At 31.5% G+C, this 13,633-nt stretch overlaps 1 protein-coding gene across 12 annotated transcripts in view; it reads left to right on the top strand.

The window, feature by feature from the left end:
* Positions 1–3,022: 3,022 nt before the first annotated feature.
* Positions 3,023–13,633, top strand: part of LOC111047600 (RNA-binding protein Nova-1) — a 135,218-nt gene continuing 124,607 nt past the window's right edge. For 2 of the 12 annotated variants that reach the window (XM_039426471.1, XM_039426472.1), the window contains exon 1: positions 3,023–3,225. In XM_039426471.1, coding sequence (XP_039282405.1) covers positions 3,108–3,225 — 118 coding nt within the window. In that variant the 5' untranslated portion in view covers positions 3,023–3,107. The remainder of the gene's footprint in view (positions 3,226–13,633) is intronic. The other 10 variants (XM_039426483.1, XM_039426482.1, XM_039426469.1 and 7 more) reach the window with 9 other exon arrangements.

The following is a 13,633-nucleotide window of genomic DNA, read 5'->3' as shown; positions in this document are numbered from 1 at the left end:
TGCAAGCGGCACTAAGTACCTGATTGAATGATTAGAAAAGTTCAACAGCTGACTCATAATTTTGTCACAGTCCCACACACATGAACTCGATCACTCACTACCATCACCAACAGACGACGAAATAATTAGTTTCTGATGTTTTTCCAAGGATGAATAATAATTATCCTTTTAATGTCCTTCAGCGAGTTTTATCAGGGATAAGACCTAGTGCAATCAAATCTTTATATTATAAACCTACTATGTTTTGAATTTCGTGAGAATCGTTAGAGCCGTTTCAGCCGTTTTCGAGATCCGGTGAAATACAAACATATTATTAACATATAAACATCTGAACATATAAACAGAAATTGCTCGTTTAATAGTATAGGATAGTGGGGAAGAATCACAACAAACTAGAGAACATATTTATATACTGTAGTCCTACTGAAAAACCATAATTTATTGATGAAAACTTATGAATTTTTAAAAATGAAGTGTAAATAAATAGATTAAACATAATAAATTTATTATGGTTTTCAATTTATATATAGGCTGATAAATATTTAATACAGACATTTTCCAAGTTGGAGTTGCATCCAATATTACCAATTTCAGCTTTATTTATTTATTCTTTATTCTTTTTTACAATGAAGCACAGATCGGGAGAGAAAAACTAAGATTACGTTGTACTATTTCTCTCCCAAATTTAGGTAACATTAAAAGTCCAAATGAGGTTATGTCTTCTCGATTTTCACAAAATATTCTGTCCAAAAATATTGATACAAACTATTCTTTTGAATTTGGATGTTCCAAATACGGAAATAATAATTTATAACACTCAGTTATTTTTAAAATAGAGAATATTTACTTGTTAAAGAAATTTTTAAACATGAACCGAAAAACAAACTTCCTTTGCTCATGCAAAACTAATTTTGTTCTCATTACTGTATATAATTCAATTCAGCGAGATTTGTTTAAGCTCTCACCAGATCAATCTGAAACTAAAACGTAAACTGACTATCACAAACTCAAGGCTGCTTGCTGCTGATTCCACATCTCTCACTGACATTTAATAGACATTACTGCTATGATAATTCCAGATTCAATTATTATTGTTGCATAAGAAAATAACGGGTATACTAGGAAGTTTCCCATTGGTATTGTGATTTTGAATTTATTCATTTTTTAATTTACGGAATTGTTTATAATCTGAGGCGTTGTAGGAAACAATAACTGTGTTAATCAACAATTAGAATTAGATTGTAGGTAATCTTGATCAAAAATAGAAGCTTTGGAGCCTAATAGATTATTATTTTCTAGCATTCCGTTACAACATTTCCTACTTCTAGAATTGTCCAATGTAAAGCAAAGATCAATGAATTATAAATGTAGTTTTCTAATGTCTGTGGAAGACTTTTCTCGAATTTTAGGAGATATGTTATCTAACATTTATTTGTACCGTAACTGCAGAAACGAGAGATCCTCTAGCTTGAATTGTACCATGTAAAAACATGATACAAGTAAATTTATAAGTTGGTGAATAAGATAACAACTATTGTTGGTGGAGATATTTCATCATTCCAGAACGTATCATTTTTTAATAAAATGAATCCCGACATTCCATTTTTCTGCTTTGTTGTCGTTCTCTGATTTTTAAACGTGATGATAATCCTGTACGGTATGGAAATTGCCTGTTTATGGCAAGAACGAAATTGGAGTCATGTATAGCTCTCTCATTCCTTTTGTCATATCTTTGTCTCTATAATATAAAAACATAATTTTCCCATCTCTGTGTGTTGAGCTCTCAACGCTTGTCGACTTGACGTTGCGGTTTTTTCTCAAAATCTCCACTCTTTCATTAAGTAAAAACGTTTTCTCCGATAAACTATTATGAATTCAATTCATGGTTATAATCTATAAATATGAAGCTAGGTACCTTCTTTTGGAAATCAGAAAAATAATTATTTCATCAATAGAGTGCTCGGTTTATCATGATGTTATAATCGCCCTATGAAGTGTACTATGATAGATTATGTCCTATACTTGTCTGTGACAAGTCCTAGATATGCCCTAGACTTGACAAGGCTTTAGAGTTGTATGAATTCCAAGTTTCAGGTGTTTGTTTTTGTTATTATTTTGATAATAGATCCTTAGATCATAGATTTAAAAATCTATTCTATTAGCTCCCATTTTTTCAGATAATTGATCAACTGGCAGTATATAAAATTTAGTATTATTATGTTCACTTACCAATGAATTTATGAGTTTAATATATTATAGGAATTCCATATGTTTGAATTTAGATTTTAAGACTGAAAACTATAGATGCAGCATCTCTCTGAAAGAAGAAACTGTACGACTTCATCCTCTGCCTTTATGTGTTCACTCTGCAGTTACTAGAGATGAACCAGGCTAACTTTGACATCAGATCGTTGTTGCTGTTGAATTATTTGAATTGAATAATATTCAGAAAATTCCAATTTATGTTTTTCAATAATTCATAACTTTGCATCATGTTTTTTTCAAATCAATACAGTAATCTGAATTTAAGCTGAGCATGATACATCTAGTTACCACCGTAGGCTACATTAAGTTCACCTAATACAAGTCAAAGATAATCATGATACAAGTACTGTACCCAACTTATGCTGGAAAAACAAAGATCTATTAATAAAAAACTATCGAAAAATATAATGCTTTTTTATCTATTTTAGTCGTGAGTGAAAATAGGTAGGTTTTTTGTGTGAACCGATTTGTACATGCTACAGTCTAAAACATTATTAGTCAAATCACAGTGTAAATTTCTGACTTGTAGTAAGAAATTGTCTTGAAAGAATATGTAACGTATCAATAATAGCTGTAACAATTGAACATGTTCCTTTATTGATTTAAATTGCTCTAAACAGTGCAATAAAATTGCTCCAACAGGGTTTGTTGAAATTCAAAAAGCGTGGGCGATTTAAAAATGGCGGATTTACGTTTCAGTGCCGAGTAGTAGAGGCGTTGGCCGCTAGAGTTCGTTGACAACAATTCAGTCAGCAGCTAGTCACTTTCTGGCAGAGGTGGGGAGAGCGCGGATCTTTATCTTCGCATGTGGTGAACAGACGACTCTCCAATAAGCAGTAAATATGGCGGCCGACTCTGGAATCGATACGTGTCCCTCTCCAGAAAATCCGGATTCTAGGAAAAGACCACTGGATGGCGATATTGAAAATGGAACCATCAAAAGATCTCATTACGCTGAAGGTATGGACAAAATTTCATCCAAAAATATGCATGTAGCTTCAAGTTCTGACGTAGACATGGCTTGTATCACCCCTGTCAATATAGCTCTGTTCGTAGCCCACACGACCCGGAGCCTGGATGAGCTGAAATATGATTTCCAGCTCTCTTATCAGATTATCTTTTTTGTCAAATATTATCAAATCTTGCTCCAAAATGATAATTCTGACCTCAAAAGTGAATCGTAGATCTTCATTTTGGGATTATTTATGTTACAAATCAATTATTTATTATTGTTAAAACTTGTCTCAAATAATATCTATCTAGAATCCTTCTATAGATTATACCATAAAAAAATTATGTTCTGTGTGATAAAACCAATTTTATGATGCTCAGTTCGTCTGATTTTAAAGTGAATCATTACCATATTGTTGTGTGCTTTGCTTTTTAAAAAACCTAACCTTTTAAAAATTTTTAGTTCTGTTGTTAATCCCTGTAATTTTTTATTGATAGCGTTTTCTCCAATACGTTATGAACATTTTTTAGTCTATAAATTGTCTGCTTTTTTGTTTTAATTTTCTGATGAATATAGGCCTACTGTACCGTACTAAAAAAAATAGCAGAGGTTTAAGTTAAATGAAGATTCCTATTTTTCAACAATAATAGTACGGTAGGTACCGTGTAAGTTATTTGATGGAAACATAGGATTTTTGTGACTGAAATGATTGAATTTAATTTTGAATTTATAAATTTAATTTACGTTCATTTCCAATTATGTTGATATGTATTTTTTAAATCCAAACAAGTTCTTACTTTTACTCAGATGTCTCAGAGTAAGCCACTCTTATGATGTACTCAGATAATGAGTAGTAGGGCCTTGCACAGAGGTAATTTTTAAGGCTTTTTGAGAATGTCCTTCGAGTAGCTTCCTTCTTGTTATTTAGCATTAACATCTAATTACCTATTTTCATTCCGTAGAATCACTATAAAGACTAAAATATTATAAATATGTCATGCATTTTTAGTTTGCTCTATCTTTATCAGGACTAAATTCTGGCGTAAATAGCCTAATGTTATTTATTTTTAATGGATGATGTTATTTACTGTTTTCATAAAATCACTATTGCAAATTAACTATAATATAGTTATTATATTTTAGTATAGACTATATAATATTTTTAATGGATGATGTTATTTACCGTACTGTTTTCATAAAATCACTATTGCAAATTAACTATAATATAGTTATAGTATTGCAAATTAACTATAATATAGTTAATTTGCAATAGTGATTTTATGAAAACAGTAAATAACATCATCCATTAAAAATATTATGCATCCCAATCCTGCTACACAGCATATCTTCAGTTATTCAGTACCACTACAATGTCTTCTTTTGAATGCTAGATTCTAAAGAGTTGCATGTTCTCACGGTTATAAAATAGAACTGCCTATTGTGTATTTTTATCTACTTAATATACTTAATACCTTTTTTAGTTTTAGTTTATTCCAAAATGTTTGATAGAGCGATTAACACATCTCTTTAGGTAAATCTACTTTACGAAGTCAGATTCTTAACAATACAGTATAATACAGTTCTGTTATGATATGTTAACACATGTAGGGGAATTTAAATAGTTATATTGTGCAGCGTGTTTATATAACTACTTATCCTACTAGTCCTGGTCTATTATGGTACCTAGATGTTTCTGAAATATGGAATAATTGGAAGCACACCCAATAATATACTGTACATAATTATGAATAAGCTGATCCCTCCAGTAGGCCTAGTCCAGAAATCCAAAAACATTGTGCTCTATTAAGAGCAAGTTTAACCAATTATCAAGATGAAAAAATAACAAATATTATGTTGTTGTGAAAGATTTCAGGATAGATTCTTTAAAATTGTCCATTGAATCATTGTATTTGTAGTAAACTAGTTTCACTTGTGAACACTATTAATTCAATGTTCTCAAGCAACCAGTATTTCTCAGAGAAAATTGCAATCATCCATTACTTTAGTTCAAAGCTGTCATGCAAGCATTTGAAGCGGCAAGAGTTATTGATTTAGCTCCTTTCTTATTTTTCCATGTAACAAATTACTTTCAAACTCTTGACTGACATTGTGTTCCCCATAATATATTGTATGAAGTGAGTAGTAGTGTAGGGTAATACAGTATATCATACTCTCAATATTCTGTTCAATGTATTGAAGTCTTATTACATAGCTTGCATTGATTGGGTTTCAATTGATTCGATGACATTCTCGTTCTTGACATACTTTTCAAGGAAGTTTTCTTTGGTACAGTGACGACAAGTTTCAATTCAGATTAATCATTCTTCATACTAGCTCGTAAGGTTTCTCAATAAACTTACAAGCTGATGTGATGAAGATATGCTGCTCTGAAAGTCCTGAGAAAGACGCGATAACTATGCTATATTTTTTAAAAATCTGATAACATAAAATCATTACCACTCTAGACTGTTTATATTATGTTAAATTAGGAATAGAAGCAGTTTTGAATGTACCATAAAAGTTCAACAAATTTGATATCTTTGAATCAAATATTTAGCCCTAAAAAATATTTTCATGTACGGTGATAACCCATATTCAACAATGATGAGGCTCTTGTATGATATAGAAATGTAAAAAATTGGATAATTATTATAATTGGAATATTATTTATCAATTTGCTATCAATGTCTAATTTGTACGACTAACTAGGAATTTCAAGTAAAAATTGAACCCAAAAGAAGATAATTTTGAATCAAAAATGTCATTTCATTTCAAGTTTTCAATTTGAGTCATGTAGTTGATTCTTTGTAGTTAATTTTATCAGAATTCAAAACTATTTCAGTCGTGGAAAGTCAACTAGAAATTTCATGTAAAAATTAAACCTAAAAGAAATTCATGTTGAATCAGAAATGTCATTTCATTTGAAGTTTTCAATTTGAGTCATGCAGTTGATTCTTTGTAGTTAATTTTATCAGAATTCAAAACTATTTCAGTCGTGGAAAGTCAATAATTTCCAATGGAATGTCTTTGTAATTTTATCTGTTGCAGGGCAAGTTATGTAATTGAAATAGATTCTTGTGATATCAATGTTGAACTAGTGGTAAATTGATGGTGGAATTCTCATTGAATTTTTTGTCGAAATGTATTCAGTTGTGGGATAAAAGTAACATTTGTTTATTCAATTAATGTTTAGTCAAGTTTTTAAACAAATTATGTTTAGTTTGAAATTTATATTTTAAATTATGACTCTCCTCGGGAAAATGAATGGATATTTTTAGCTACAGTAAAGCTAAATACCCTACAACTGTTAAATTGATTGTTGTTAATTGAACAATATTAAATTGTGCCTCATATTATTGTTCATATCCATAGTATAATTTCAAAAATCTGCGTTTAAACTTGATATAAGCTGTACTCATGATTCCTCCATCTGCAATTCGATTTAATTGCATTCTTTGCAATAATCGTTTCCTGTTATTTTACTAGAACAATGAATGATTTTGCGTTAATGTCATACCAGTAGCTCCATACTATAACATTAACTTACAAGGTTTTCCAACAAGCATCAGTGTGATGATATTATGGTGTTTTATTATGTAACTTTGAAAAATTACGTAATTTTGATAAAATGTTATCAGTTACTTGTATTTTTTTGAAGGCGGAAATCTTCTAAACTGTATAGATTTTTATCTGTTAACCAATTTTTTTTATAAATAGGCAACTGAATTCTGATTTGAATCAATAGTATCAATATTCTCACATTATCAATCCTAATAAAAACCTAGTATTTATTAAAATACTGTATTAATCGTAGTGCAATCTCATTCCTCTATTATCCCTATTATGAGGGTTTTTAAGTATAAGAGAGGGCCGACTGCGCCCTAACTTCGCCCTCCTAGGTCAAAATAAAGGCAGTCATTCAATTCAATTCAATCCTAATAGGACCTATTCTCTGCAATAGGTCCTTCACATTGCTATATTGCAGGTGAAATTTGAATACTGCACTTTTCTCACAAGGAATTTATTTAAACAATGAGTTTTTGTTATGAGAATTTGCCTTCCCTCTGTTTTTATTCGGTAATATAGAAAATTCAGGCACTGCCATATCTCCAGCTTTTAGTTCTTCGATATCAAACTTGATAGCATAGCTATAAAAATAGGCGTTTCAACTTAATCCTCATTACAAATTATTGTGCTGTTGCTTCAAACTCAAACCATTTCGTTCGTAATCATTATCAATTCTTATTTATCAATTCTTAATAGTAGATAATCATTACTATAGATAGTCCATAATCATATCCATTTCTTTCATAATGGTTTGTATAATATTCTGGACTCGAAATATGATTTGAATTGATAAGGTGAAGCAACATAACCGATCTTTTGGATATACTCCTAAAAAATGGATAATTATTATAATTGAAATATTATTTATCAATTTGTTATCAATGTCTAAAATGTACGACTAACTAGGAATTTCATGTGAAAATTAAAGCTCAAAGAAATTCATTTCGGATCAAAAATGTAATTTCATTCGAAGCCCTTCAATTGATTCTTTTTAGAATTGATTTTTTAAATTGTTTCGGAAAGGGAACAGTTTTTGACTAGGCCTGTTGGCCCTTTTCTGATCATGTAGCCAACATGATTTGTGTATTATGGAATGTGAATCTATAATCAATCTATCATGATAGAGGTAAAAATTGACTTATACACGTACGGGATAGAAAATTCACGAATGACTCATGATCTCGTCTAAACTACTGGACTGATTAAGGCTGTGCAAAGGCTAAAAATAAACTTTTTACTCGTGATATTTTTCAAAGTTTTTTTATTTGTATATCATCAAGCTATCAAAATGAAAAAGTTTTCTCAGGAAAACATTTTTTCTGATCATTACTTTTTGAGATATGAGCGCCTAAAGTTTAAATTTTTGGGACAGAACATTCCAAATTCGGTACAATATAAATCCATGAAATTTAGAGGATGGACTCTTCATGGTATTGTTGATCTAGTAAAAAAATATTTTCTGAAAATATCAATTTTTGGAAAAGTTATTCAATTTACCAAAAATAACTCAACTAAAAGTTATTTTTAGTAAATTGAATATCTTTCTTGAATATTGATATTTTTAGAAAATTATTGTTTTACTAGATAAATAATACCATGATGAATCTATCCTCTAAATCTCATGGATTTATCTCTTACCGAATTTGAAATGTTCTGTCCCAAAAATTTAAACTGTAGACGCTCATATCTCAAAAAGTAATGATCAGAAAAAATGTTTTCCTGAGAAAACTTTTTCATTTTCTTGATGATATGCAAATCGAAATACTTGGAAAAATATCACGAGTAGAAAGTTTATTTTTGGCCTTTGCAATTTTAACAGCCTTAACTTGAAGTTTTGCATATAGGTTGTAATTTACCGAGGTTAGTTAAAGAACTATTTTAAATTCTTCAATATTTCAGTTGGTCACGTTTTTAATCAGATCCTTGCGAAACACGGGTTACTTACTAGTAAATAAATAATCATACAGTTTTTTATTGTGATGGGATAGAAATGATGTGTCGTGTTATTTTTGTGGAAGAAAGTAGAGTTTGTTTTTGTAGGTTTCGAATGGAAGTTGTATGACCTACCCACGGTGGGTGATACAGAGAATTTTTAGCATATGGGAAGCGTTTGAATCGACGGCAGTAAAACCGTCCGATGTGGCCTCTGATTCCTGTTGAAACTATTGTCATCTAGAAAGCTTTTCCATTCGAATATGTGTCGTTTGGCATATGCCAGTTTCCAAGCCATTGTCTTATGTGCTCTTTTATTCGATTGTCAGATTCATCGTGACACTGTGAAACGTTTCATTGTGAAACGAAACTGTTGTGAGAGTGATGTGTGGCGTACTTGCAGCTTCAAATCATGAGATCTCATGCTCCAAACTCACTATAGTAACATTGGTGTTGCTATCCTTGTCTATCATTCAACAAAGCTGATTGAATTCTATTCTTATTTTATTCTATTCTTTCTTATTTATTTTTTCTTATTTATTTCTTTCTTATTTCTTATTTATTTATTATTTATTCAAGCTGATTGAATTCTATTCTTATTTATTCTATTCTTTCTTATTTATTTTTTCTTATTTATTTATTTCGCTATTCTTTTCTTATTTATTTATAATTTTTACAAAGTAGCACTGATTAGGAGAGAAAAACTAAGGATACTCCTTGTACCATTTTTCTCCCAAATTTAGATAACTTTTTAAAGTCCGAGATAGGGTTATGGTTTAACTTTTCTAAAATTTAGTCCATTTTCACTAAAAAAACAACGAAAACTAAGAATTTTAAATTTTGATGGTTTAAAACAGAATAAAAAACAAAAATATCACACTCAAATCACCATTAATAACTCTGCAACGTCGCCATATCGTTGTTTAACAATGTTAGCGTTGCCGATTCTCTGCCTTGTCACTGTCTTCTATACAAGATACCGGAATATCTGATGTAATAGTAACTGTTCATTCTTGTTTAAAATAATCAATTATATTTTTTATTCTTCAAGAAAATATATTTGACAATGATTTAATAATTGAGATTAAATACTTAGTTAAGGCTGTGCAAAGGGTAAAAACAAGCTATCAAAATGAAAAAGTTTTCTCAGGAAAACATTTTTTTTCTGATCATTACTTTTTGAGATATGAGCGCCTAAAGTTTAAATTTTTGGGACAGAACATTTCAAATTCGGTACAATATAAATCCATGAGATTCAGAGGATAGATTCTTCATGGTATTGTTTATCTAGTAAAACAAAAATTTTCTGAAAATATCAATTTTTTAGATAGTTATTCAATTTACTAAAATAACTTTTGGTTGAGTTGTTTTTGGTAAATTGGATAACTTTTCCAAAAATTGATATTTTCATAAAATTTGTGTTTTACTAGATCAACCATACCATGAAGAATCTATCCTCTGAATCTCATGGATTTATATTGTACAGAATTTGAAATGTTCTGTCCCAAAAATTCAAACTTCAGTCGCTCATACCTCAAAAAGTAATGATCGGAAAAAAATGTTCTCCTGAGAAATTTTTTTATTTTGATAGATTGATGATATACAAATCGAAAAACTTTGAAAAATATCACGAGTAAAAAGTTTATTTTTAGCCTTTGCACAGCCTTTAATCAACATTGGTGTTGCTATCCTTGTCTGTCATTCAACAAAGCTGACAGTTCTATTCTTTTCTAACCCTGCAACGTCGCCATATCGTTGTTAACAATGTAGGAATATGATTGTTTAATAAAATATTTAATCTCAATTATGAAATCATTGTCAAATATATTTTCTTGAAGAATAAAACATAATTGATTATTTTAAACAAGAATGAACAGTTGATATTAAATTAGATATTCCGGTATCAGCTATCTTATTTATCTCTTTCCTGTATAGATAATCTATCATATTACTTGAAAATGGCATGATGACCGAAACATGTTGTGATAAAATATTTTAAAAAAAGGGTACTGAGATTTTTATTTTCTTTATATTTATCAGCTATCTTGTATAGAAGGCAGTGACAAGGCAAAGAATCGACAAAACTGTTCTCCTGTCTTCCTCCTCTGCCATTATAACGTGGACCCCACTGTAGGTTTTCCTTTTTACAAGAATGAACAGTTACTATTACATCAGATATTCCGGTATCAGCTATCTTGTATAGAAGGCAAGGCAGAGAATCGGCAACGCTGTTCTCATGTCTTTTCTCCACTGACATTATAACTTGGAACGCTCGTGCGTGTGTGTGAACGTGCGTGATTCCATTCATTGAAATTCTTTCGAAATTCATCTTCCAACTTGTAACCCAGTTAATGAGAATTAAGTGCGTGTTGAGGCGTTTCAATGAGACTCAATTGGTGGCTCCTCACTGCTAGGAGTATTTCGTTTTCAATGTTCTTCCATCAAAAATACTCAATTGCTTAATACACTGGGATATTTGGCCTAAAATTAATTTCTCCAACTGGTATCAACAAATACCAATATAGAGAACAAAGAATATACAGAAGATAGAACACAGAACACAGAATATACAGTGAGGCCCACGTTATAATGGCAGTATTTGACTTACATTGGTGTTGCTTTCCTTGTCTGTCATACGACAAAGCAGATAGCGCTATCATTTACTAGCTCCGCAAGGTTGACAGATCGTTTACCAACTTGATCGTTTTCAATATCAATGATGAAAATTCATCATTAAATCAGTAAAAAATATTTTATTGACTATATAATTGATTATTTTCAACAAGAATGAACATTTAATATAATCTCGGCCCGGGCAAGATATTTATCTCGGGCCACTCTCGTGTTTCGGATGGACACGTTAAACCGTCGGTCCCGGCTGCCTAAAAAGCAGTCGTTAGATCATGTCAGAGGCCCTGAAATTGATCAGTTGCGACCTGAAAACTTTGACACCAGACCTGAGCCAGCCAGGTTACTCGATTTTATACTAGTAGTTCTGTGATCAGTAGACCTCGCGCAGTTATAGCGACGTACCAAACCATAAGCACATCCACACTGATACACCAACTATTTATTTGATCAGATCATGCTTACACAAGATTTAATTATCATATAACGCTTTCCGGAATTTAGCGCGAGAAAACCAGAAGATATCTAGGCGCCCAGACGAGCTGCTATAAGTTCTTTGCATCCTATATTTTAATAGTGCATTAAAATTGCATTCAAAGAGGCATGCAATTTATAGTCTACACAGCTGCTAATGTTTTACCAAGTTACATTGAGATATTGAATCGCATGCGTCATGGCATGCAATTTATAGTCAACTCGACAGCTGATTTATGATGAATAATTCTATAGTCTTATTTTCATCTAATATTGACGTATGAAGGAGGCTCCTTTTTCCTTTTATATTATCCTTGAAATGCAAAATTTCCAAAAACCTTGTATATACGTTGACGCGCAATTTAAAAAGAAACATACCTGTCAACTTTCATGAAAATCTATTACCGCGTTTCGCCGTAAATGCGCAACATATAAACATTTAAACATTAAGAGAAATGCCAAACCGTCGACTTGAATCTTAGACCTCACTTCGCTCGGTCAATTAGTATTATAATATAACATCTGATATACCGGTATCAGCTATCTCCTATAGAAGGCAGTGAGAAGGTAGAGAATCAGTAACGCTGTTCTTCTATCCGTCACTTTTGCAATTGTATAATTGTAATGTTTATAAAAACAATAGGTTTTTCAAGACCTGGAATTTAATAAATCAATCAATCAATTTCTACTGCCTTGTAACGTGGATCTTACTATTGCATGACCATCAATACAGTTCGCTTGATTCAATAGATCAAGAGCTAAACTAATTCCCCCACTCAGGTCGATCTCTACTTCAAAACCCTCTAACGAAAGATAGTTTGGGAGTTACGACTGTACCACGATGTGGAATAATGTGGAGAATGCATATTGTATAACCCAGGGGTAACACTGAGATGCCCACGCAGATATTTTGCAAGATAAGCGTGAGTGATAACGAGGGATGCGTGGACGGAAAAGGTCAAAAGGCAAAGCCTTACATCTCCACCTGACCTCGCCATCTCTCTACCAACCTGAGAAACAGACCAACGTCAAAGGGTGGTGTTGTTTGAGCAGCATTAATTTGCAAGCTATGCAGGGTGGATGCAGTGTCAGCACACTTTGCTTACTCAGTCGAACGTGGGTCGAGTGTCAGCGCACTTTCAAAAATCCGTTAACAACTTCCAATTTCGTCTGATTTGTTTAAGGAATTGAGCTTTTTACAATAGTTTTAAATGCTGGATCGTTGGAAATATCATTTTCATGGATTCAAGGGACGAGTGAATGATGTAGCTCAACTCCAAATTAGTAGCTCACTTTCAAAAATTTTCTTATTAGATTTTCTTAAATTATCTTTCAAATTAGTAGCCCACTTTCCTTATGATTGTGTAATAGATTTTTGTAAAGGAGATTGAATATTTTGTTAATCAATTACATTTCTCCATTGTTGAAAAACGATCAGGCAACGTTGCGGTGCTAGAAAAGGATAGCGCTATGTGCTTGTTGAATGATAGACAGGGATAGCACAAACACCAATGTTAATCAAATACTGCCATTATAACGTGGACCTCGCTTTATGAAGATGTTGAAAAAAATTATACAAAGATAATACGAATATGATGCAAGGATAGCAACATCATTGTTAATCAAATACTGCCATTATAACGTGGACTTCACTATACAACACTAATATTATAAATACTCTTGGTTTCTCGAAGGAAAATGATTTCAATCAAATACTATGAACACCGTCAATTTTCATCGTTCATGTTTTCGGACGAGCACACCACTAGTCTCACATATCAAACTGAAATGTTTGAATAAATAAATCAAACTAAA

This window comes from Nilaparvata lugens, chromosome 4 (assembly GCF_014356525.2).
Source record: "Nilaparvata lugens isolate BPH chromosome 4, ASM1435652v1, whole genome shotgun sequence".
NCBI lineage: Eukaryota > Metazoa > Arthropoda > Insecta > Hemiptera > Delphacidae > Nilaparvata > Nilaparvata lugens.
Note: the sequence above shows the minus strand (reverse complement) of the source record. Positions and strands in the feature narration are given on the sequence as shown.